This window comes from Rhinoderma darwinii, chromosome 4 (genome assembly GCF_050947455.1).
Source record: "Rhinoderma darwinii isolate aRhiDar2 chromosome 4, aRhiDar2.hap1, whole genome shotgun sequence".
NCBI lineage: Eukaryota > Metazoa > Chordata > Amphibia > Anura > Rhinodermatidae > Rhinoderma > Rhinoderma darwinii.
The window spans coordinates 335,881,237-335,908,212 of NC_134690.1; the positions used below are offsets into that span (position 1 = coordinate 335,881,237).

General features: G+C 42.6%; 1 protein-coding gene across 1 annotated transcript in view; it reads right to left on the reverse strand.

Annotated features, from left to right (window-relative positions):
* MTHFD1L (methylenetetrahydrofolate dehydrogenase (NADP+ dependent) 1 like) overlaps positions 1-26,976 on the reverse strand; it is a 219,307-nt gene that overhangs the window by 174,683 nt on the left and 17,648 nt on the right. The window contains exons 8-11 of the mRNA XM_075862846.1: positions 17,900-17,993; positions 4,889-4,962; positions 4,716-4,813; positions 1,291-1,464 (exon numbers count right to left, since the gene is read on the reverse strand). Coding sequence (XP_075718961.1) covers positions 1,291-1,464; positions 4,716-4,813; positions 4,889-4,962; positions 17,900-17,993 — 440 coding nt within the window. The remainder of the gene's footprint in view (positions 1-1,290; positions 1,465-4,715; positions 4,814-4,888; positions 4,963-17,899; positions 17,994-26,976) is intronic.

Genomic DNA, 26,976 nt, shown 5'->3' on the forward strand with positions numbered 1-26,976 from the left:
CTATCCATAGTGGATAGGGTCGTAGTGCTATAGATATGCTGTCTCCTATACACACACACATAATTTTTTTGGGCGGACACGTATTTATTGGGGCTATTTCCCCTGACATTTTAAGTCCTTAGTGACGCCCCTGGCTGCTAGTGCTGCATTGTTGGGTCACTTAGGAGACCCAGCAATGCAGCTGTAAGCTGTGGACCGTCGGCCATGGGAAGTTTGCGGGGGGAGGGGGGGGGGGGGGGGGGGGGCAATAAGAACTTTTGCATCGGGGCCCATGAGCATTTAGCTACGCCCCTGGGTGGTCACCCAGGTGTCGCAGAAAAAAAATAAACTTTGAAATGATTTGTGGAGCTGAAACTTTACAGAGGAGGAAATATCTGTAGCATTTTTTTTTATTTTAGAGGAAAAGGCTGTTTGAATATCAGTTGCTACAGATATGCAGAGGTAAAGAATAAATAAAATCTCAAAAGGCATTTCCAGTTTTATCCAAAATAAGGCTTAACTACCAAGCAATGCAGCCTTCTAACATACTTTATGTTGCAATTTCGCACCGATTTCGAGATCATGATTGAGGTCTAGCCAGGATGGGTTTACAGCCTCTGGGTGTTTAATACTTCTCTGAAAGTTTGTTACTCACTGCAAACTGCCGCTATACAATACTAGCTAAAACCTCTCTCCTAGCCTGACTGTTTGCTACAATATATGAGTCTAAATAAAATGTACAGGCCTGGAGCCCAGAGAATTGCCCAGACTAGATGAAATTGTAGTAAACGCTCAGCTGTGAGAACTATTATTTCAGGTTTCTGCCCATTAACAAATCAAGAATGATCTTAAAAATTAGGAATTTAAGAAAAAAAAAAAAAAAAAAAAAAGCATCACAAAGTAATTTATACAGCGATAGTTTAATTTCCATAAAACCTGAAAAATCTTTATTATCGAGGGGAATTCTTTGATCAATTTAACACAGGTAAATGCAATAAAACAGAACGTTGATTACTAGATGCAATGCACCACATTTAGGCTCGATCTACATTACTGCCTAGACTTCATCTACTTTAGTCACACAGTACAATTTTGGTACGGTTTTGTGCAAGAATTTTCTATAGTCAAAGCCAAGACTGGATGAAAAAAAAAAACAGAGGTTTCTGGAACCAGCCTTATATTTGCTAAAAAAAATGCATTTAAAAAAAAAAACAGCATCAAAGCTGCAATGAGTGAATGAAGTCTTACATCACCTTCTAATGAGCAACTAGATAAAACACTTAAATATCATCCAGAAAAAAATATTCTTACCCAGCAACTAAGACATATTTTCCATTTGGCTGTTCTTTCAACCTCTCCAGAACAGACAGACGTACTTTGGCTTTTGTACGGCCATACATTTCAATTTCATCTGTAATCAATCCTATCTCCTTGGCAAGCACATCAACAGATTTTGGACGCTGTCCTCGGGAAATCTCAAGATCACTGAAAATATAAATAGATAAGCAATCGTCAATCATTACAAGAAAAATCCCATGTTTTATAAATACTCTTGCATTGGGTGAAACAGACATTACAAAGTAATATTGCCATCTTCCTTCTCATGGTAAACAATATTTAAGTGTATATATTAAAAAAACACAAGACAAAATTTTTATTGTTCTATTTATTATTTTTAGACCTTTAGAGACCCAAGAATAGACTTGGCTGAAATAAGTTAAAGGGAATGTATCATCAAAAAATTATGTTCTTTAAAATCAGGTTTTTATTATAAACATTTTTAATAAAAAGAAAAAATGTAAACAAAAAATTTTTTTAATGAAAAAATAAAAACAAAAAAATGTTTAACATCTACACTCCTTTAAAAAACAATATGTAAAGATGGGTTCACAGTTTTTTGCAGGTAGAAAATCTGCCTCAAATTCCGTTTGGAAATTTGAGGCAGATTTTGCTCTACCTGCACGCCGCCATTGAGCGGCGCTTTCTCTGCCTTTCTTTGATGTCAATGGGAGGTCAGAGACTTAAACGCCCAAAGATAGGGCATGTCCCTTTTTCCCGCAAGCAGTTTTTTCCACTCGCGGGAAAAAAACGCCTCCGCCTCGCATTGAAATCAATGGGAGGCATTTTGGGCCGTTTTTTTGGCACGTTTTCCGTTGCGGTTTCCAAGTCAAAAAAACTGTGTGAATGGACACGAACTCTTCATGGTGTGGTGTTTAACCTTACTGTCAGTAAATACAACTACAGAAAGTGGCAAACCTCATTTCTAATAACCAGCTCTACTACAAGATGGCATGGGAGAGAGGGGGAATAAGGAGAATTGAACTGTACATCCGAACAGTGTTCTGTACTGCCAAGTAAAAATTATAACGGCCTTCCTCAACCAGTTGCTCAGTGGCTCTCTAGCTATTGATCGGTACAGATCGCATTATGCACTTTTGGCACCATGGATATCATAGAACTGGGATCAAAACCATATCACTAGAAGATATCAATAGTGCTAAGAAATATTGCACTTGGTCATTTATTTAAAGGAGTTTTCCCATAGATCGATATTTATCACCTATTCCCAGAACAGGAGATAAATATCAGATTGGTGGGTGTCTGACCGCTGGGGCCTCCACTGATCCCGAAAACGCACTTAACTGGTTGTCCCCGTGTGCCCCATATGAAATGAGCAGTACTCAGCCACTACTATATTCACTTCTATGGGGCTGCTGGAGATATCGCTCGGTTATCTCCAGCAGTCCCATAGAAAATTAATGGAGCGCGCGCAGTACTGCTCCATTCATATGGGGCACACAGGGATAAGCAGGTAAACACAATCTTGAGATCTGTGGGGGTCCCAGTGGTCAGATTCCCACCGATCAGATAGTTAGCAAGTATCCTGTGAAAAAAAAAAATAATAATTCTTAGCACACATTTTGATCACACTTTATGAACCCACTTGCTTACACAGTATACTGCATGTTGGCTTGACTCAAATTACTGAAAAAGAATGTGCGTTATAAATGAACTTTCACATTGTATTATAAAAATAACCTCGGCAGACGTAAGCACATAACGTCAACAGTAATAAATCAATCAGCCAAATTAAAAGTGAACTGAAGGTTATTAAAAAGCGAATTGCAGAATAAACTAGGAAAAGACAAAATTATGTGACCAGTTTGAATGGATATAATGTAAGCGTTTTAGAAAGTGAATCATCATCGTAGATTAAACTATCAAGGTTTGGATGAGCAAGACTTAGGCCTTATTCACACGGCCGTGTTCAGTCCGTGATATACAGACCGTACGTCGGCCGCATTTCCCGGACCGAATACAGTTCAGGGAGCCGGGCTCCTAGCATCAGTTATCTATGATGCTAGCTGTCCCTGCCCCTCTGCAGAAATACGGTCATCATGTTTTCATGACGCTAGGAGTCCAGCTCCCTGAACGGTGTTCAGTCTGGGAAATGCGGCCGACATACGGTCCGTCTATCACGGACTGAACAAGGCAGTGTCGATTAGGTCTTAGGCTGCACAGCTACTTTGGCCGTAACATATGTTTCTCGGCCAAAGATCGCTGTGTCGCTGATGTTGCATTGCAAGTATTGAAATTTAATGTGGTCGCGTTGCCGCGACACGACATTGTCAAGAAATCCAGCAGCTTTGTATTTTTTTGCAACTGTTGTGTCAAGGCAACTTGCAGGTAGAAACTTCACCACAATCACTTTCATTACTTGCAATGGAGACAGCGCGACGCTGTAATCTCTGGCCGTGTGGCCTGTGTTACTGCCAAAGTTGTTGTGTAGCTCTAGCCTTAAAGAAACCAAAAGCCTTTTAGCACGGCAAAGGTCTTCTTAAAAGCAGAGGTAATTACATAACTCCCTTCCATTGCATATCCAAAAACTTATTTAAAAAGGAGTTCCCTGCTTTGGACAATCCCTACTTGTTATAATTATTGTCAAGGGACCCCTCTAACAGTGTCCCTCGGATAGGTCCCCCCAGTGATCAGCCATAATCTGTTGGGAACTGAAGAAGTGTTCAATTTCTCTGCAGCGCCACCATATGGGAAATAAGCATTACACAAAGCTCATTCATATCAATTGGTTTTCTGTGTAATGCAGGACAGGTCCTCCGAATTGAGGGATGCTATACTGTATGTAACTGCTCTCCAACTCAAAAAGATGAGGATCTTGACAGAGGACCCACTCTATTGACTCAGAATTACCTAAAAACATATATGAAAATGGTTAACCCCTTTAATGATTAAAGTCACATCAGTAGGGGTTGCAGAGATAGGTCTCAAGGGCTGTCAGGAACAAATGAGACACTGAATAAAACTCCACGGATTTCAATAAGAGAGGTAGCCATGCCTGTACTGGTTCTCTCCAATGAATCAAAAAACAAACTCATTGATAACATTTAAAGGGTAATTTCCACAACAGCATATTCTGACATCATTGGGTTTACCTGTCTGGATCAAGCGGGTTTCGAAATGAGAACTTGTAGCTTTCTATTGATTTTAATTGAGAGGTGGCTACACTCGTTCAGAACAGTCTGATGTAACTTGACAGGTCAGAAGATGGGAATATATGCTTCACATGTTCACAATACGAGCGCATTTTAGTTTCCATATTGCGAATGCAACAACCGGACCACCATGATTCTACAGAACAGAGCTTAGATCAACATAGACTTCTAAGAAAAGGGCTAGTATTTGTGTTACGTATGATAACGAATTGTATAATTACATACCTAGGAACAGGGGAGAGAGGCTGCAGCGTTAAACAATGAAGATTCCATTTTTTTAACTTCTGAGCATCAAACCATCTTTTACTGCTTTCTGCTAGATTCTAAAGAGAGAGGAATAACTATATGAAATCTGAAGTCATAGGTAGAAACAAGAAGTCATTATCGTATATACTGACCTCAAACCTCAGAGCAGCAGCCAGCGGTCCCACAGCTTGACCAGCTAGCCCATCGCTGCTCAGTTCAGAGCCACCTGAGGAAAAAAAAATACATCAAAAGAAACTAAACATAAGATATTCAAAGAAAAAAAATAAAAATATTCAAGACAAACAAAAAGAGTGGCTTACATGAAAAGGGAAAGGCTAAAATAATGAGTTCCTGAATGGAAACATGACAAACGTAAAACGACGGCCATAGACCATCATAATTTTCAACCATAGGCTCCCTTGTTTGTAAAAAAAATAAAAAAATAAAAATTATAATATATATATATATATATATATACACACATACACATACATACATACACACACACACACACACACACACACACACACACGCGTAGACAAAAAATGTAGCACTTCGCACTATAATAGCAGGTGCTATGCGGTCCTGTCCTCGATCCAAATGGTCCTATAGATCTATGCAAAAATGATCGCAGCACTCCAAAAGTTGATTTCAAATAAAGATGTGGTTTATTACTCCATGTCCAATATCAAGCTACGTTTCAGTCCTCTCACAGGACCTTGAGAAAGGAATGGTTTTTTTCCTTTCTTTGTAGGATCCTGTTTTAGGGAATAGCGCTATGACACTTTATTTTTTTCAGTATACCGATGATTACCGGCTCAACGAGGGCCAAAGAGACACTTTTAGCCTCCTTCGGGATAACGTTACTCTATGGACATGCTAATCGTAGGGAAAGACCATTTCTTAGATCTTTTTTTTTTGGGGAAAAGCAGATGGATAAAACATGGCTACTGCTACAGATCCAACAAAAGGCGGTCATCCAGTTTTGGAAGACTTCTGAATGGCCAATGCCCCAGTAAGAAATTATACATTCCTTGGTGCCATATCATTCTGTAAAGCACAGTAAAAAATAAAAATAAATAAGTGTTCCAGGAGAACAATTGTTGAATCACCAATAATCACAACCCATTTCGTGCAAATCCTGGCTGTTGGGGACAGACAACTAAATGGGGTTCCATTTCCAGTTTTGCTCTAGTTCCCCATAATTACTTGTTACGGTTTAATGGGGCAAAGTAGTTTGTAAGAATTTAGCAATACTACCTTATCAGTCCAATCCTAGCTGGACCTTCTAGGACATCTTAAGAGGTTAATAAGTACACTTAATTCATGAACACTTCAGCCGACCAGATGCACCCTCCATCGTATCAAGGTCTACGAACCAACAACTTATTCTGGTTAGTAGTCCGCAAGATGAAAACTGTAATCCCAGCGTGCCCCCACTAATCATAGCAATGCTGGAATGTGAAACGCCATCATTTAGGCTTTCCTGGAAATATCAGTGAGTGGTCATAACCATGAAACTGAGAGGAAGGGGGTCCTGCTACAAGGCTGGATTGTATTAAACCTATAGGTTTAATACAAACATATCGTATTATATTTGGTTTGGAGACAGAAACTGTTGTAATAGAAGTAAATGGCCTTTGTGCAAAGTAATAGAAAAACAATATGTCAAAAGAAATAAACATAAGTGGCTACTTGAACATGGAATGCTATGCAGACCTGTTTAATAGCTTACGACTTTAATGAATAATTTGTTGAATACAGAATTTTCAGGCTATAAAATCACAGATTAGACTTTACCATAGTGTGTACATTGTCACACAACTTATTTCATTTCTATAGTGCGCAAACTATAAAACCAAGTCAAATAATATTTTAACCAGAAATACAGACTCTAAATCTATTTTAAGACTGAAGGGCCACAGAACTGGTTTAGCATTGCAAACCCTTCACTTTTTTCCTGCTCAGTGGTGCTCCTGGTCACTGTGCAGGGAACGGAAGCAGTTCCCAGTTCAAGTGAATGGGGCCCACGCCGCAGTCACCTGCACAGATTGTGGACGAGAGCCAAGGTAAAGATTTGCTATGTGAACTACATATCCTAAAAACAGACCGAGGAGAATCAGGTGACAATGTCCAATACAAATGTACACATTAAAATGTTCCAAGGCCAATACAGTAGTTACTTCTACCTTCCCCACAGGATGCTGTCACCACACCCAAATAAAAGGAGAAGCCAAGATTTGTCTGACAGATCCCTAGAACACCTGAAAATGAGGATATGTAACCTGCATGAACATTTTATATCCAGCGTAACAAGTCTGAATGTTATGCGGTCTGCATATAATGTAAATCTACTGCTTGTCATTATATACATCCTACTTTACAACTATAGAATTATATTTCAGAGGACATAAATAAGGCTTTAGTCTGCACCATGCTACAAACATTTGATGGACACATTCTGACAGAACCTGATGGAACAGAGGCTAGATAAAGCCAGATGATGGCATTGGTCATCAGAAAAAAAAAATCTATTTAAAAACAATGGGGACATTAGAGAACCTTTCACCTGCCCATACATGTGCAGCTGAGTGCAGCATGTAATGGACAGGGCTGCACAAACCCTGGGGCACTTTAAATTTTTTTTCCCTACCCTCCTCCGTTATTTAGATATCGGTGTCATTATATTTGGCGCCCGATATTTAAATAACCCCTTGAACTGTCAATGGGGCGTGTTACTATCGCTGTGACACTGTCCAATCAGCTACGGACTGTGTAACAGCAAGAGCTGGAGAGAGGAGAGCATGTGCGCATGTGCAGCTCGGAGCTGTGTGCGCGCACGCTCTCACTCACCTCTTCAGCTCTCGGGAGACAAGGACAATACTGTGGGTTCTCTTTAACAAATATTTCAGAACAGAATGTCCATAGGACATTGTGACGAGAGAACACTGTACATAGAACACACTGACATCAGTCCCTGTCACAATCTAACCTCATGATCTCCGACACACTAGGGCGGGGGTCTCAAACACTAGGCCCGCATTCGGCCCCTGAGGTGGTCATCTGCGGCCTGCGGGGCACCGTAGCTCCCTCAAGAAGGAGAGAGCAGGCCGAAGGAGGAATGCGCTGGCGCTCCTTCATGATGTCATGAAGGAGCGCAGTCCCTTTCCCACAATGAATCGCCACACAGCCCCCTGTAGATAGTGCAACTTCCTGTAAAGATCCCCCCCACACACACCCTGGTAGATAACACTATATTCCTCACCCCCCCCCCAGTGACCTCCCAACCATCCCAGATTCAGCGGGACAGTGCTGGATTCAGGGTGGCCAAGGATATGTCCCGCTGTCAACTGTATCTGTGTCCTCAGGACACGGATAAAGTTGAACCCAATGCTGAAGCAGGGTTCAACTGTAATAACAATTCCCCTGCTTCAGCATTGGGTTCAACTTTATCCGTGTCCTGAGGACACAGATACAGTCATGTCCCTGATTTAGCATTAGTTCAGAGCAGATGGAGCTCCTCCACTCGCCAAGGACTCCCGGGCACAGCGCTACTTTAAGCGCTGTGCCCGGGGAAGCCCTTGACGTCACTGTCCATATATGGACAGTGACATAAGGGGTTCCCTCTAGGGCCTACGCTATGGCTCCCGATTCCACTTCTACATGGAGTCCCAACGGCGCTCTCTACATGAGGTCGCTGTGGCAGACTCTACAGAGGGCACTGCAGCAATATCTAAGGGGCTACCCAATCTTGACATTGTGTCTGCCAAAGGCTGCCAACTGAGCCGCCAGACTGCATTTAGCGACACAAACTAGAAAACTGGATTGTTAAAATAAGCACGTTGCGTAAACTTGCAAATTTCCAGTAAGTTTGAACTTAGCGGTATTATTATAGTAATGTAGTATTGTTATAGCAGTTCAAATAACTAATTTATTAACATTTTTGTATTGTAACAAATTTGAAAGTGATGCGGCTCATCAACTTCAAATTTTTTCTACGTGTGGCCCATATACCCGGCCAAGTTTGAGACCTCTGCACTAGGGCCAATATCAAAAGGTAACCAATCCACCTATCACGAGGAAACCAATGCAATCTCAGGAAGAAACTATAAACCCCATGAAACGTAGCAATGGTCTGTTTCTGTGAGAAATTCCGCAGACATTTTTTCCCCCCAAAACATTTGAGGTAATAACATAGTGTATCTTTATAAGGGCTTATTCACATGATTGGGCTTCTCGTCTGTGTGCGGTCCGTTTAAATAACAGACGGCACACTGGCCAATGGAATTCAATGGGGCTATTTACACATCCGTATTTTTCACGAAGCCTGTGACCACTGAATGTCTTATTCTGTTTTTGCGGTTCAGACTCACCCATTGAAGTCTATAGAGGTGCGTGAAAAACTTGGGACAGCACACAGACGACATCTATGTGCTGTCCATTTTTCACGCATCAGTTGTTAAAGAAATAGAGGGGGAAAATAAAAAACTAAAAAAAAAAAGTGCTGGCAGATAAAACACAGATGAGAAAAAAATAAAAGAAATGACACACGGAAACCACACTGACGCAACATGGACAGTCATATGCATTAAAAAGTACCCTTTTTTTGCAAACAAATCAGACCCGCTCGGGTGAAGGCCTTAGACATATTTGCTTTCATTGCGATGACTACATACATTTCTTGCAACTAGTGGAATGACTCAATTTATCGAAAGAACATGCTAATAGGACGTACAAACTGGGAACCATATTTTCTGACATACCCACACTAGTTGATATAGTAGATCCTACATCTTCAGACGAACGTGGGGAAACTCGAATGTGAAAATGGCAGTTTTTCACGTCAGAGTTTCCCCCGTTTTCACGGATCCCCATAGACTTGGGTCTATGGAGGATTCCGTGAAAACAGAAGAAAATAGGACATGTTATATTTTTCAATAGACCCCTCACACTGTCCGTTGAAACAAACAAAGGCCGTGTGAACGGCCCTATTGAAATACATAAGGCCGTCACACGGACGTATTCTACGTTCGTTTCAATAAGCCCTTACACTTTGAATCTACAGCTATGTATCATTCACATGCTAAGAGGAGAATGAGAAACTACATGAAGTTCCCAAATACATATTAGGGATACTTTAGCAGATGGTCGTAATAAGTTTCCAGGAAGGATGCAAAGCAATATAGTATTTTGGCACCATCTAGTGGTAAGAAAATAGATTGCACCCATTCTCTGGAACAACCAATTTTGGGCCATCTATTAAAATGTGTTTTATAAAGTTTGGTTCCTGGCTTTAAAAATATCTTTGTAAGGGTTTTGTTTAAAAATAAATTAAAAAAACAAAAAATAGTCAGATAAACGTTCAATACTACATAACAAAATTGTTCCATCGTACTTAAGATTACAGTTAACTTGTAGAATCCCACCCTACCCAAAAATAAAAAATAAAATGAAAAAATGTAATAGTAGTTGTTAAACATTGAGGTTGCCCAGATGAAGAATTCTGACTGATGGACTTGTTTTTGCATCGGTCAGAAAGAATGTTTGCCATGACTCCGGATTATGAAAGCTAGCTTAAAAGATTGACACTTAAAAGGTTATTTACATTATGATCCAGAATTATTTGGACATTGACACAAGTTTTGGCATTTTAGCGGTTTACCAAAACATATTGAATATACAGTTAGGCTTCATGCACACGACCGTAGCCATGTGCACGGCCGGTGATTTTCCGGTCGGCTGTCAGCCGCGGCCATTATTTTCAATGAGCCTGGACCGCAGAACACGGCCGTAATAAGACTTGCCCGTTCTTTCTGCCGTCCGGGCTCTTGGGCCATGCACGGACCATGAAAACCACGGTCGTGTGCATGGCCCCATAGGAATGAATGGGGCCGCAATTCTCCCGTGAATTTTCGGGGGAATTGCGGCCGCAAAAGCAAAAACAAGTTTGTGTGCATGGGGCCTTATATAAATCAATATGGGCTTAAAGTGCAGACTCTCCGCTTTAATTTGAGGGGATTCACATCCTAATTTGAGGAAGGGTTTAGGACATACAGCTCTATCAATAAGTAGATGCCTCTTTTTCAAGGGACCAAAAGGTAATTGGACAATTCTCAAAAGCTATTTAGTGGGATGCATAGGCTAGTCTCTTGTTAATCCATCATCAATTAAAGCAGGTAAAAGGTCTGGAGTTGATTCCATGTGTGGCATTTGAAAGCTGTTGCTGTGAACCCACAACATTAGGTCAAAAGAGCTCTCAATGCAAGTGAAACAGACCATTGTTAGGTTGAAAAAAAAAAGAAGAAATCCATAAGAGAAATAGCACAAATGTTAGGAGAGTGGCCAAATCAAGTGTTTGGTACATTCTTGAAAAAATGATTAATACTTACGGGTAATTTGATTTTCCTTTAACATCCACGACCGCACCACCAGGAGGGATTCCCCACCTCCAAAAGGGACAGGAAACAGGGAGCAGTTTAAATTTTTTGCTCTCCAGTTAATACCGGAGACTTGATAACATACAGGCTAAGAATTTTAATCTTCAAATAAATTTGTGAAAATGGGTGGGAAAAACAGTGTCGTGGAGGTTAAAAGGAAAATCAAATTATCGGTAATTAATAATCATTTTTCCCGCTACACCACCACCAGGAGGATTAACATATATTTTTTCAAGGGGGAAGGGGGGGGGGGGGGAGAGAGAGAGACAATGACCTGTAAAACTTTACGGCCAAAGCCAAGGTCTTGGTTGGACATTACATCCATCTATAGTGTTTAAAAAAGGTATTTGGGCTAGACCCTGTCGCAGCCTTTGGGTATGTTCACACGCACTAATTACGGACGTAATTCGGGCGTTTTTGCCCCGAATTACGTCCGAAAATAGCGCCTCAATAGCGTTGACAAACATCTGCCCATTGAAAGCAATGGGCAGACGTTTGTCTGTTCACACGAGGCGTAATTTACGCGCCGCTGTCAAATGACGGTGCGTAAATAGACACCCACGTCAAAGAAGTGACCTGTCACTTCTTTGGCCGTAATTGGAGCCGTTATTCATTGACTCCAATGAATAGCAGCGCCAATTACGTCCGTAATGGACGCGCCGTTCAAGCGCCTGCACATGCCGTTACGGCTGAAATTACGGGGATGTTTTCAGGCGGAAACATCCCCGTAATTTTAGTCGTTACGGACGCCCTCGTGTGAACATACCCTTAGAGATCTGCTCAATTGAGGCAGAAGCACTCTCAGCGCAGGAGGTAGAAACAGCTCTGGTTGAACGAGAGATTTAAGCAGCAAAGGAGGAGACTTCTCAATGACAGTGTGGGAATGAGAGATAGCTTCGTTGATCCATTTTGAAATGGAAATCTTGCTTGCCTTGTGACCTCTGTTATTGCCGTGGAACTGAATTAACAGTTGCTATTGACATCTGAAAAATTTTGTTCTGTCTAGATAGGTGAGGATACATCTTCTGACATCTAACGTATGAAATTTTGCCTCTTTCATTCTTCGTGGAAGAGCAGAAAGAAGGAAGGGATATCTCTTTGTGACAATGAAATTTGGACACTACCATTGGAAGAAAAGATGGTGAGGGCTTTAGAATGATCCTATCTTCCAGGATGTTTAGATAGGGAGGAGAGGATGAGAAGGTTTGTATGTCAAAAACTCTGCGAGCAGATGTTATTGCTAGACAAAAAAACATCTTCAAGGTTAGGAATTTCCAGGAAGCATCCTGAATTGGTTCGAAAGGATGTCTGGTAAGTGCAGTCAGTACTAAATTCAGATCCCAAGGAGGGACTCTGGAATAAAATTGGAGCCGCCATACGAGATGTTGCTCTAAAGAATCTCTTAACCCACGGATGGTCTACTAGCCTTTAATCCAGGAAGGCACGGAGGGCTGCAGTATGGACTTTCAAGGTACTGGTTCTTAAGACTAAGTCGAGACCTGACTGAAGAAAATCCAGGATAGTGGATATCCTGGGTTGGAGAAAAGAATCTGTTGAAGAGGTTCGCTTCAGGAAGGAGAGGAAGGTTCTCCAAACTCTGTGGTATGTCTTGGAGGTGACCTTTATCCTGCTCTCTAATAATACATCTACCACTTTTTTTGAAAGACCCTTCTACATCAACATGTTCCGTTCAACATCCAAGCTGTAAGACGAAGTTGGTTCACCTCTGGGTGAAGGATTGGACTCTGGAACAGCAAGTCCCGTCTGGGAGGTAGATGCTTCTTGAGACATTCTCAGCAACCGTGGAAACCATGACCACTTGGGCCAATATGGGGCTATTAGAATAACCCTCGCTTTCTCCTCAAAAACCCTCTTCAGTACCCTGTTGATGAGAGGGAATGGAGGAAAGGCATATAGGAGTTTGCCCCTCCAAGATTGAGACAGGACATCTACGTCTGCCTTATTGTCTTTGTAGAACAGGGAAAAGAACTTCATTACCTTCTTGATCTTCCCATCTGTGAACACATCTATCTCCAGCTGTCCCCATCTTCTGGTAAGATCTTTGAATATCTGCAGATTTAGACACCACTCTCCTGAAAACAAGGTCTGTCTGCTCAAGTAGTCCGCTACCTGATTTTCTGTTCCTCTTAGATGTATAGCAGGTAAGAGACTGAACATTTTGCTCGGCCTAGATGAAGATTTGTTCTGATACCTCACAAAGGAGCAGGCTTCTCGTCCCCCCTTGTCTGTTCAGGTATACTACCGTACAGACATTGTATGAGAATATCCAGAGGTCTTTGCCCTTTAGTAGACTTCCTAAAGCTTCAGGGCGTTCCCAGACTGCAGTTAGTTCTCTTAAGTCTGATGAAGCTCTTGACCGAGATAGGTTCCCTGGATCATGTTCTGACCTGAATGGGCTCCCCATCCGGACTGACTGGCAACTGTAGTTATGACTACTGGGTACCCCTGTGACCACAGGACACCTCTTAATAAATTTTCTTCTTATGTCCACCACATCAGAGATTGTTTTACCGTGAAAGGAATCCGGAATCTCTAAATCTCAAGAGGAGGTTTCATTTCCCAACAATATAGAAGGAAGTGCTGGAGAATGTGTGTGTGCCTGGGCCCATCTGACTTAGGGATGCTAACATCTTCCATTCCAACACTGACATTATCACTCTTCTAGAAGCCAATGTTTGATCAATGAAGGAAGTGACCTTCCGGAGTAGCGCAACTCTTTTCTCTCTTGGCAGAAACGAAGTCTGGACCTGAGAATCCAAGAGAATCCCTAGAAGTACCTTTGATTGCTCTGGTGTCAGGTCTGATTTTTCTAGGTTGATCATCCAGCCCAGGGATGACAAAAGCTGTTCCGTCGTCTGTAGATGGCAACTTAATCTTCGATAAGATTCTGCTGATATTAATAGATCGTCCAAGTATGGGATGATTAAGATCTTTCTGATAAAGACAGGTTGTGACCTCCGCCATAATCTTGGTGAAGATTCTAGGGCCAGACGAGAGGCCAAATGGCAGGGCCGGGAACTAAAGATTATGAACCTTCCCCTTCAAAGTTACCGCGAATCTCAGGAATCTTTGAGAATCTGGATGTATTGGTATATGGAAGTACGCATCCTGTAGGTCTATGGAGGCCATGAAGCAAAAAGGTCTGAGCAGATTGACGGTGGAAGTAATAGTCTCCATCTTGAACTTCCTGTACTGGATATGTACATTCAGACGCTTCAGGATTATCACTCTGGATCTCCCATATGATTTGGGGACTAGTAATAAAAGGGAAATAACCCTGGCTGTGCTGTGAAGTCTGTGTGAATATAAAATTCTCTGGGGGAAGGGAACTGAACTCCAGTTGATAACCCTGTGATACAATCTTCAATATCCATGAACTTGAAGAAATCCTTGACCATGTATGGGAGAAGAATCTTAATCTGCACCCCACAAACTCTGGCGTCATTGAGTATTTCTGGAGTGGCCTTCTCCGGCAGTGGCATTAAATATAAACCCTCTGTTTTTTGGCCTCTGATTTTGCCATCTTTCACTGCCCTCTTTTCTTAACCTCTTGAGGGTTTCTCCTCAGATTCCGAAAGGGCCATCTTTGCTGGAAGAAACGGGTTTCAGAAGGAAACCCCTACTTTCTATCCGAGCCTTTTCTCCAGGATATCGTCCAGCCCGGAGCCGAATAACCCATCACCCTCACAGGCTATGGAACACAATCTGGATTTAGAAGCAGCGTCTCCTGCCCAGGCACGAAGCCAGATAGCTCTTCTGGTAGAGTTGGAGAGAGCGGCTGTTCCAGCATGAAGCCTGTCAGAATCGTCCGATGCATCAGAAATTAAATCTACTGCCCTCTGAAGTACTGGCGTGTAGGCTAAAATCTGATCTCTTGGGAGTCTTGGATCTTATATGATGTTCTAGCTGCTCCATCCAAATCTTTAAATATTTTGCTGTACATGTCGCAGCAATACTTGGTTTAAGAGCTGCTGTACTGGCCTCCCATGTTCGTTTAAGGATACACTCTGCGTTCTTATCCACCGGGTCCTTCAATAATCCAATGTCCTCAAATGGTAGGGAAGTGCGTTTTGAAATTCTCGCTACCGAGGCATCAGTTTTGGGGGTTTTCTCTGAATCTTCATCTGCAAATGGGATTTACGCTTGAAGTTCCTGGAAATAAATAGCCTTTTCTCAGGGTCTGCCCACTCTCTTTTAATCAACTTCTGGATATTCTTGTGGACTGGGAAAACTCGTCTGCTTCTAGAATCCAGTCCCTCAAACATCTGATCCTGTACAGACCTGGCCTCCTTGATATCCTCTATCTTCATCGTGGCCCCGATTGCATTGGGGAGCTGATCTGCGTCCTCTGCCAAAAATAAAGGTCTTCCACTATTATCTGATAAATCGTCAGAATCTAGTTCACCCACTTCCTGATGCATATCAGAGTCCGACATTTCTGATATCTAGAAGTGGAGGGTGGCTCTAAGACAGCGCGGCATCCACCTCCTCTCGTATCATACTTCTGATATATTGTAGAAGTGACAGGGACTACTCGCTTACAACTTTCTCCAAACATTTTTAGCATAGCGCTTTCTTATGTGTGGTAGGAATGCGAATTCCACACTTCTTAATAGGTCGGATCTTTTGAATTCTCTCTTTACCTCCCTGAAAAAACAAACATATATAAGTCTTTTCAGTCAAATGTTTTGAGGCTGACAGAGGGAGAGAGTTATATAAAAATATAACCACATTCTTACCGGGTTAGGGGCTTTAGATGCGTCATCAGACTCTGCACGGGATATTTTGGGTGAACTTATAATGAATTCAGCAAGTAGCAGCCCTGGAATAACTCAAAACTACTACCCAGATCAAACCAGCAGTACTGTTTTCTAAAGCCATTAAGAAGTTGGTTAAGCCTTGCGCATGCACGCTAAGCACTTCGACACTGGAGACGCCATGTGCAGTAAGGGATTTCCTTGCTGAAGGAAAATCCCTGAGTCTAGTGCTGCCAGGTTAGCGCTGACCCCCGTTACCTGTAGGAGATATGTCCGGAAGCCCAGGGCTGCCCGCACTGCAGGACTTATGCCAAGGAACTGGAGAGGAAGCATCTGCCGCTCTGAGCCTAGTTCCCTGCTCTGATCCTCCCTGTCGAAACACTGCTCGTTGTCCAGGGGAAGAGACAAGACCGGGGCGCTTGAAGAAAAACTACTGATTCCATGGAGCTCCGTTCGGATCCTGCTTCCCATGTCCCAAGGGAAAGGAAACAACTGGAGATGGGAATTTAAACTGCTTCCGGTTTCCTGTCCCTTTGGAGGCAGGGAATCCCTCCTGGTGGAGAGAAAAAGAAAAAGAAAAAAGAAAGAAAAGCGCACTGGTGATCTTGTGAACTATCGCAGAATCCTTTCCGTGGTGAAGAAAAACTCCTTCACAACATCTACCCAAGTGAAGAACACTCTCCCGGAAGTAGGTGTATCAGTATCTAACTTTACCATAAAGAGAAGACTTCATGAGAGCAAATACAGAGGTTTCACCACAAGGTGCAAACCATTAATCAGCCTCAAAAATAGAAAGGCCAGATTAGACTTTGCCAAACAACATTTAAAGGAGCCAGCCCAGTTTTGGAACAGCATTCTTTGAACAGATGAAACCAAGATAAACCTGTATCAGAATGATGGGAGGAAGAAAGTATGGGGAAGGCTTGGAACGGCACATGATCCAAAGCACACCGCATCCTCTGTAAAACATGGTGGAGGCAGTGTGACGGTATGGGAATGCATGGCTACCAAAGGCACTGGGTCACTAGTGTTTATTGATGATGTGACTGAAGACAGAAGTGTTCAGGGATAAACTTTCTGCTCAGATTCAACCAAATGCAGCAAGGTTGATTGGATGTCGCTTCACAGTACAGATGGAAAAGGAACCAAAACATACTGCGACAGCAACCCAGGAGCTTTTTTTAAGGCAAAGAAGTGGAATATTCTGCATTGGCCAAGTCAATCACCCGATCGAGCATGCATTTCACTTGCTTAAGACAAAACTTATGGCAGAAAGACCCACAAACAAGCAACAACTGAAGACAGCTGCAGTAAAGGCCTGGCAAAGCATCACAAAGGAGGAAACCCAGCGTTTGGTGATGTCCATGGGTTCCAGACTTCAGGCAGTCATTGCCTGCAAAGGATTCTCTACAAAGTATTAAAAAAAAAACATTTTATTTATGGTAATGATAATTTGTCAAATTACTTTTGAGCTTCTGAAAGGAGGAGGCTGTGTAGGAAAATGGTTGCAATTCCTAAACGTTTCACAGGATATTGTTGTTCAACCCCTTGAATTAAACCTGAAAGTCTACACTTCAATTGCATCTCAGTTGTTTCATTTCAAATCCAATGTGGTGGCATGCAGAGCCCAAATCATGAAGATTGTGCCACTGTTCAAATAATTCTGGACCTAACTATCTGCTGAGCAGATGGATGCAATCTATTGTCCCAGTTATCAGTCGTTTTAGGCAGGCTGTAATGTTGATGGCAAAGGTCTGCCCCTATGACCACCACTTTTAAAACTTCTAAAATATATCACACACACGAATAATATTAGAAGATCATATAGCGCTACACTTTTACAAGCGGACAATTGTAATGGTAAGAGTCTGGGACATTCTATTCTGGCTAGCTCCCAGAACTAAGTGTATAAACATATTACAGTAAAAATATCATAGTAGTCACCTACCTGAGAAGGTAACAATGGTCCCTGGCTTTATCCAGCTGACCGGAATCTCCTGAGGTTTAGCACTTCCAAACACAACTATCTCAGCAGCACAAAGCTAAAAGGAAAAAATAAAAATTATATAGACATCGTAACATCTTCGTTATTACAGCGGTCCATACAGAGAGCCCATTCACTCCAAAAGTGACTGATAAAGACACTCTTATTTGGCATGATGTATCTTAGGCTCTGTTCAGATCTGCGCCGGAGGCTCTGTTAGGGGCCTCCGTCACCGACCCAGCAGGGTTTACCGGAGACAATAGCGCAGCAAGATGCGCTACGGTGTCCAGTAAAATCACGGACACCATGACGAAACCCATTAAAGTCAATGAGTTCCGTCCGCAACTGGCGGAGTTTGTTGTGCAATGGAACCGTTGGTTCCGTTATTCCTTTATTCTGCTCCTCTGATGGAACAGAACGACGAAATTGAACAACGCAGACGTTAAGAGTCTAATCTAGAACTGTAAAGTGGATTTTGCATCAGCTGCTATTTGTTTTTTATATGGTCTTTTCAAAGAAACAGTGTTGGAGTGAGATTCTGGGGGTATACACCATCTACACCGAACACACAAACCCCGTCATTTAATTGCATCATAAGATCTGCTGCTACTACAGCACAAAAGGGTCATATCAGTGGTAACCACAGCGGGGGGGGGGGGGGGGGAGGGACGACGACAAAATCAGCCTGGACCGCACATCCACTTGCTATACTTAATCTATTGCAGCTCAGCAAAATTTAAAACCCCCAAAAAAAAATTAAATGTAAGAGGGGCATGGCCAGGCGCACAGCGGGAGCAGTCGCATGAGTCGATAGCTCCGCACTGAACCCATGTTTTGATCATCCTGCAGACATCTTACCTGTACCAAACTAACGGTACAGAGGATCGTGGTGGTGCACAGAGGGTAGACTGAGACCTACCCGCGGTCAATCGGCGGCTGAAAAGCTCCAAGAATATGCCAGAGGCGATTGACAAGATGGCGGCCACTCCCCTAGGTCACAGCGTTCTCGTGGGTCTGATGGCGCGCCTAAACCTGCAGCTGCTGGCACTTCTGCTGCGGGAGAGACTGCATACACCCTGCAAGGTTTCTGAGAAACTTCTACTGGCCATATCGTCCTGCAAAATTTCTTTGACCGGTAAGCTGGAAGAGGTCAGAATAGATATAGGCCTGCTTAGGCAGGACACGCATAATTTACGTGAAAGACGGACACATGCTGAGGAACACATTTCATGTTTTAGAACTGTCAAACTGACAGCAAGCCGATCAGGCTCTGCCTCCGGACGGGGCATAATCGGCTTCTGTAGTGGCAGACAGGAGGCCATTGTTAGGCCTCCTGTTGCCATAGTAGCAGTCGCCAGCCTTGCCATAGCATGGCAGGCTGCCGATTTGCTACAAAACGCTAAGATGCAGTGATCGCATTGGATCGCTGCATCGAAGGGGTTAATAGCAGGAATCGGAGCTAGCTCTGGTTCCTGCCGATACAGCGGACACCCACTGCTGATGATGCCAGCTCAGCTTCGGAGCCGGAAGCTGAACCGGCGCCATCTTGCCGATGGTACCGGAAGCTGAGCGGGGCATAGGAGGCTTCCGTTGCTGGCAGACCAGGAGGCCAGTATTAGGCCTCCAGTTGCCATTGCAGTCACCGGCAACCCAGGAATCACGTTAGTGGGGTGCCGGTGGCTAAAAACTCCTCACATGCTGCGATCTCTATTGATCGCAGCATCTGAGAAGTTAATCGGCTGGATCGGAGGCTAGTGCCGATCCTGGCTGTTACATCAGGGTGCCAGCTGTAACACAAAGCTGGCACCCGGCGCTAATGGTGCTGGCGTTAAACGTGACAGCACTTTACAATCTTATACAGCGGTGCTTGACCGTTTGTGAACCCTTCAGATGTTTCTATATTTCTGAATAAATTTGACCTAAAAACTACATAAGATTTTCACACAAGTCTTAAAAAGCAGATAGAGAACCAAATCAAACAAGAGTAAAAAATATTACACTTCGCCATGTATTTATTGAGGACAATGATCCAATATCACATATCTGTGAGTGGCAAAACCATGTGAACCGTTGCTTTAATTATCTGGTGCAGTAATACCTGCATGTAAAAGTTTTCTGGTAATTGTTGATTAGTCCTGCACATGGGCTTGGAGGAATGTTAGCCCATTCCGCCGTACAAAACAGCTTCAACTCTTTTTATGTTGGTGGGTTTCCTCCCATGAACTGCTCGCTTCAGGTCCTTCCACAACATTTCTATTGGATGAAGGTCAGGACTTGGCATTCCAAAACGTTAACTTTATTCTTCTTTAGCCATTCTTTGGTAGAACGACTTGCTTAGGTTTGTGGTCTTGCTGCATCACCCACATTGTCTTGAGATTCAGCTCACAAAACAGATGTCCTGACATTTTCCTTTAGAATTTGCTGGGTTCACAGGCTTTCAAGCACCACTGTTCTTCTAAAAGTTCTTAAACATAATCAGAGGATTGCATATGGGGTTGGCAGGAAAATCATACATACAGAGCCCCTGCTCCTTGACTGCTTCTCATCCTCAGTCATCACTAAAGCTGGCCGTACAAACCAGGGGCAGACATACAGGCTGTGCAGATGCACAGGGACCCCAAGGGGTAGGAGGGCCCTTTCTGCCAGGGTAAGGGCTTATTTTGACGAGCGTATACATAGTCCGTTAAAACAGCCATCACACAGACTCGTGTACTTCAATGGGGCCATTCAAACGACCGTTGTTTCAACAGACCATGTGAAGGGTCTGTCAGGGCCCCCCATAGCAATCGCTTGGGGGATACATGGTATCACAGCCCCACATAATTTTTATGATTTAAAGGTTGGTGGTTTCTGGTTTGGTTTCTTCCTCCCCACCCCTCTTTTATTATTACAGTTGGTATTTACCTGCATTGGTCAGGTTCAGGTCAGCTGTACAGGAATGTACAAGCAGGTTCTGGAATTTTCCACCTTGCGCTCGTGAAGCCCGCGCTTTTTACTGATTGGATAATGAGCAGCAACGGCGGGAAGATTTCCTGTTTAAATTCTGGTGTCCAGCAGTGTTCCGGGCCGTTTGAAGAAGATTCAAGACAAGCCATGGAGGACCTTATGCAACAGCTACTACAGAGAGCGGAGTCAGCGGGAGGTGAGGAATGGCTAAGAAGATGCCTTAATGTAGCAGAGGTGCCGCTGGAACAAGGAGGAAAATTACCACAGGATGTGACGGAGCGGAGTGAGGCGGTACTTACAGAGGAGGAGCCGGGCCTTACAGAGACTGACAGGAGGCCGACCAAGAGGACAAGGAGGAGCCGGGTGATTTACTCACCGCCTCCTCATGGCAGCAGGAGCAGAAGCAGTGGTCGTTCAGTCGGCCAAAGGGCGGACTTTTGCCTGTCAGCAGAGGGGAGACAGCGTCAGCGGTCGGTGTCGTCAGAACGGCGTGGGACAGTGACGAGGCAGAGTTTCCAGGGTACTACGAAGTCAGAAGGGCGGGAAAGCCCCTCACAGCAGCAGCGCAGTACAGCTTCCTCAGGACGAGCTGCACAGCCTAGAGAGGGATTTAGTCAGGACCAGCAGGGCTTAGCTCCACCTGCCGGTTCAAGGTCGGGAGAGAATCAGCCTGCAATGGACCCAGCGAGTGGTGAGATGAATGCTAACCAAAATGTCTATCTTTTTAATTTTATGAAGGTTTTTATCAGATTTTATTACTAAAGCTGCAGCTCCTAGTACAGCAGCTGGAGTATGGAGTGAACAGAACAGCTCAAATGATAAAGTGACAGAGAGTAACTCTAATACTTCTGTCATTTTGCCACAGGTTTCCGAGTCTGTTAATGTTGTTCCTTTGTTAGACAGAGGTGCAGGAGTTGTAGAGACTTGTGTTAAGGAGGCAATTTCGTGTGAAGTGTCACCTTTAGGTTTTCATTTGTTGAAGAATATTAAAGGAGCGCATTTGGCGTAATGAATTTATTGAAGTCTTAACACTATTGCCCTCAGCTAAGGAACATATTGTTCGTAGTGATAAGAAAGATGAAAAGTACGAGGATGATAGGAAACGTAGTATGCCAAGATCTTTTAATAATTGGTTGCATGCGTTTTGTATTTATTCTGCAGTTTTAGGTGAGAAATATCCAGATAAGTGTTGTAGTTTATTTCAACATATTGACATTATTCTTGAGGGTTATCGCAATTTTGGCGGTATGGCATGGTATAACTATGACGATATTTTTAGACAGAAGTTGGCAGTTTACCCGTCTATTAATTGGGGGGTTAAAGATGTGGGTCTTTGGCTCAATCTAATGTTAACACAAAGAGCTGCGCCGGTTAAACCGCAAAATGCTGCTCAAGGTAACCTTAGGAAAGGTGTATGTTTTGCTTTTAATGAAAACTTGCAAATGGTTTAGTAATTGTAGGTATAAACACGAGTGTTCCTTTTGTGGGGGCGCTCACCCCATGTGTAGAGGTTTCAAAAAAGCAGGTCAATCAAGTCAACAACAGCCAAGTACCAAGGAGTTGTTATCAAAAAGCGTGGGCGCCAGTGACGCTAATAAGAATGCGCCCATGGCTCGAGCGTTACCCAGACAGGGAGAAAGCGGAGCTCATTTTTAAGGGTTTCAATGAAGGTTTTGAAATTCCAATGTTTATTGGTCATGGCTGCTGCTGGGTTGAAAATTTGAAATCAGTAGATATGCATAAAGCTATTGTTAGGGAAAAGTTGTGTAAAGAATTAGAGTCAGGCAGGATCGCTGGCCCATTTAGTACTCCTCCATTTAGTAATTTCAGGTTATCACCTTTAGGTGTGGTTCCTAAAAAGGAGGCTGGGTCTTTTAGACTAATTAATCACCTTTCTTACCCGGAGAAGATGTCTTTAAATGACGAGATAGATAAAGGAAGAGCGTCAGTTACGTACGCTTCATTTGATCCGGCAGTGGCTTTATTAAGACAGTTTGGCCACAAAGCTCTATTAGCCAAGGCGGACATAAAATCAGCTTTTAGATTATTACCAGTTAAGCCTAGTGGCTTTAACTCTTTAGGTTTTCAGTTTGATGATGCATTTTATTTTGACAAATGCCTCCCGATGGGATTCTCAGTATCCAGTCATTATTTTGAAGCTTTTTCTACTTTCTTGCATTGGGTAGTTCAGGAACAGATGCCTAATGGAGGTATATTACATTATTTGGATGATTTCTTGTTTGTTGGTTACGCTGATTCGTTTTCATGTTTAGAATTATTAGATAAATTTATTGAAGTTGCTAGTTATTTTGGAGTTCCACTTGCTAAAGAAAAAACGGTTTTGCCCTGTTATTGTTTAGAGTTTTTAGGTATTGTTATAGATTCGGTTAATATGGAATTTAGATTACCAGTAGATAAGTTGTTAAAAATCAGAGTTTTGTTGGTTGAGCTGTTAGCAAAAAAGAAAAACTACGCTACAGGAACTACAATCTTTACTTGGTTTATTAAATTTTGCTACCAGAGTTATTCCAATGGGACGCGTTTTTTCTAAAAGACTTTTTTGCTACGCGGGGTTTGAAGTCGCCTAGGGCTCATATCAGATTATCGAGATACTTGAAAGACGATCTGGGAATTTGGCTTGAATTTTTGAGCAAATTCAATGGTCAGAGTTGCTGGCAGCAAGATTTTGAAGATTCAGATTCGCTTTGTTAATTCACGGATGCAGCAGGTAGTAGTGGCTATGGAGCATACTGGTGTGGTAGATGGTCGGCAGAGACTTGGCCAGATTCTTGGATATTGAATAAAGTTAACATGAATATAGTGTTACTCGAACTTTTTCCTGTGCTAGTTGCTATTGTAATTTGGGGTTTTGAATTTAAAAATAGAAGAATTTGTTTGTTTACAGACAACAAAGGAGTTGTATTTGCTATAAATACTTTGTCATCAAAATGTGATCTTACCACTAAGCTGTTAAGACATTTGGTACTGTGTTGTCTATCTTTTAATATATGGTTGAAAGAAAGTTATATTGAAGGAAGAAGTAATAATTTAGCAGATTCTCTGTCTCGTTGTCAGTGGCAGAAGTTTCGAGAGCTGGCTCCGGAGGCAGAGGAAGAAGGGATCCCATGCCCAATTCATTTGTGGGACTTGATCTGGGATTGATTTCTTCTAATATTAGAAATTCATTAGCACCTAGAACATGGGCTGAGTATTCAGATGAATGGAATGATTGGCTTTCCTTTTGTGCAAATTTAGAGGTCGATTATTTACATGATGAGGTTAGTTTATTTTTATTATTTATCTGCGATTTAATTCAGAATGAATTTTCTGCGTCTTACATTTCAAAAATCCTGGCAGGAATCTCATTTTTTAGGAAATTATTGGGTTCACAACCAATCAATTATTTTCCAGTCAGGCAATTACTGAAGGGTTATCGGAGGAATTTTTCTTGCTCAGATGGTAGGAGACCTATTTCTGTTGATCTTTTGAGTAAATTGTGGTCTGCTTTGGAGCAGATTTGAAGTTTGTTTATTTCGCACAGCGTTTGTAGTCGCCTTCTTTGCAGCATTAAGAATAGGTGAATTAGTATCAATTAATAAAAAAGTTAGTTCTGGTTTAGATTGTAAAGACGTTCAGTTGAGAAGTTCGTTTGTATCTATTTTCTTGAGAAAATAAAAAACGGATCAGTCTGGTCGTGGTTTCTGGATTAGTCTAAATAAGTTCGAAGGCTCTGAAATTTGTCCGGTACTAAATATTCAGGAATGGTTTAAAATTAGACCTGCAGTTACAGGTCCCTTTTTGTTACACCAGGATATGTCTCCATTAACTAGGTTTCAATTTACTTCAATTTTTAAGAAATGTTTACTTTCGTTAGACTTGGGTGATTTTAAATTTTCATCCCATTCTTTTAGAATTGGGGCTGCTACGGAAGCAGCCAGATTAGGTTTGGATGAATCAATAATTAAGCGTATAGGTAGATGGGAATCAAACAGATTTAGACTATATATTAGACCTGACTTGTTGATTATGAATTATTTCCTTTAGGTAAAAAAAATTAGTGGTCTGGATAGTTGGCCACTCTTATCTATTGAGCTCAGAAGAGAGCAAGCAAGCGGAGTTATTCAGAGAATTTATCTTTTGATCCGAATGTTTTAATATTTTTTGGTGGGGTATAAGAGGATTACAGTGGAAGAGAGTTATGGCTGAATTGAAGAAACAGAATTAGTCTTGGCCATGTCCGGACGTTTTAATAATTCATATCGGTGGTAATGACATTGGAAAAGTTAGGACATTATAGCTAATTTGGGAAATGAGAAGGGATTTAGCTGTAATAAAATGCATGTTTCCCAGTTCTGTTTTAATTTTTTCGGAAATTGTTCCTCAATTATTATGGACAGGTAAGGTATGTTCATATTTAGAGAAAATAAGAAAGAGAGTCAATCGAGCAATGGAGAAGTATTTACCCTATTTAGGGGGGTTTTCATACAGACATATTGATCTGGAGGGTTTTACCTCAGAACTTTATAGGTCAGATGATATTCATCTTTCTGAAGTGGGGATTGATATTTTTAATTTAGGGCTGCAAAATGTTATTGAAAAATGGCTGCGATGTTTGGGGGGGGGGGGCATGTATCGATGATTCATGGCTTGTGGGGTTTAGTCTCCCAGCTAATGCTGGGGGGACTTGGTGCAATAATTTGATGATGATTGATTAATGAATTTTCAATAATTCTATGGTTATGTTGGTGAATTATTTATTCTTGGGTAACCCTTAATAAACATCGCGGCCTATATTTCCAATTATAAAGTTGTGGTTGTCATTTATTTGTATGTTTATATGTTGGGGTTTGTGTTACCATGTGGAAAATATAGGACATGTCCTATTTTACTGCGTGTCACACATCCCTCCCTAGGTTATAGGCTATGGGGTATCCATGACAACGCGTCCCGCACGGGTGCACCTCGGATCTGAAAAACTGCCGTTTTTCACGTTCAAGGTTAGCTGCGCTCGTCTGAATGTAGCTTTAGGCTCAATTAGAGATGAGCAAACCCATTCCATTCATTAACAGGGCACTAAGCTTGTATGAATGTATTCTCTCTCCACTGGTCTCCGCCTGGATTCAGCAGTCAGTACTAGATATAGGTGCAGGTCCCAGAGCTGGGACACACATCTATCAGACATTTTTGGCATTTCCTGTGGATATGCCATAAATATCTGAGATGGGAATACTCCTTTAATACAATACAGTGAAATCTAGTGATGTCTTCTCAGATTGGAGTTGCCTGCTTTCGCTTTTCTTCATCCGGCTCAGATTGGATTTGCTTGCTTTCTCTTTTCTTCATCCAGCCCAGATTGGAAGAAGGTGTCAGGGCAACTACAAACCGCCTCTACAGAATTTGAAACACAAACATCTTTGACTCCTCGCTTTTGGAGCACCTGATCACCCTCTACAAAAACCTCACCGTTTATAGTGCCCCAGATGGAAACAATGACCCCTCGGTGCCCCACAATAATAATAATAAATAATAATAGCAGCCCCCTCTTGTAGATAGTGATGCACAGCCCCTCACCCCTGAAAACAAACAAAATTGTACTTACCTAGCCCCGTTCCCACGACTGATATAGCGCTCCCCCATCTCAGATGGCGTAGGCCAGCATGATGCAATGATATCACCGCGCCAGCCTGTGCAGGGACTTCGTCCCAGCGGCTTATAGGCTGCAGGCCGAACATGGCCTGCAGTCTATACTATTCAATTGTATCTGCATCCTGAGGATGCAAATACAGGTGAATGTGGCAGTGGCTAGCACCAGGGCCCCCTCCGGCGCTAGCAACGTCACCGGGCATGAGGGGGGGCCCATGCTGCCCGACACATAACATGTGCCAGGTGGCGCGAGTATCCTCAAGCTGCGGGCCCGATAGCAGCCGCTATGGCTGCTATAGTCGGCAGGGGGCCCCAACGTCGAACCTGCCTACCGGAGTAAGAAATGGGGGCAGGGAGACAATGTCTCTGCTCCACTGCCGGATAAAAGCAGCTCGCTGCCTGAGCCCACCGGAGGATCCTCTGGTCCTCCGGTGAGCCAGTCCGACACTGCA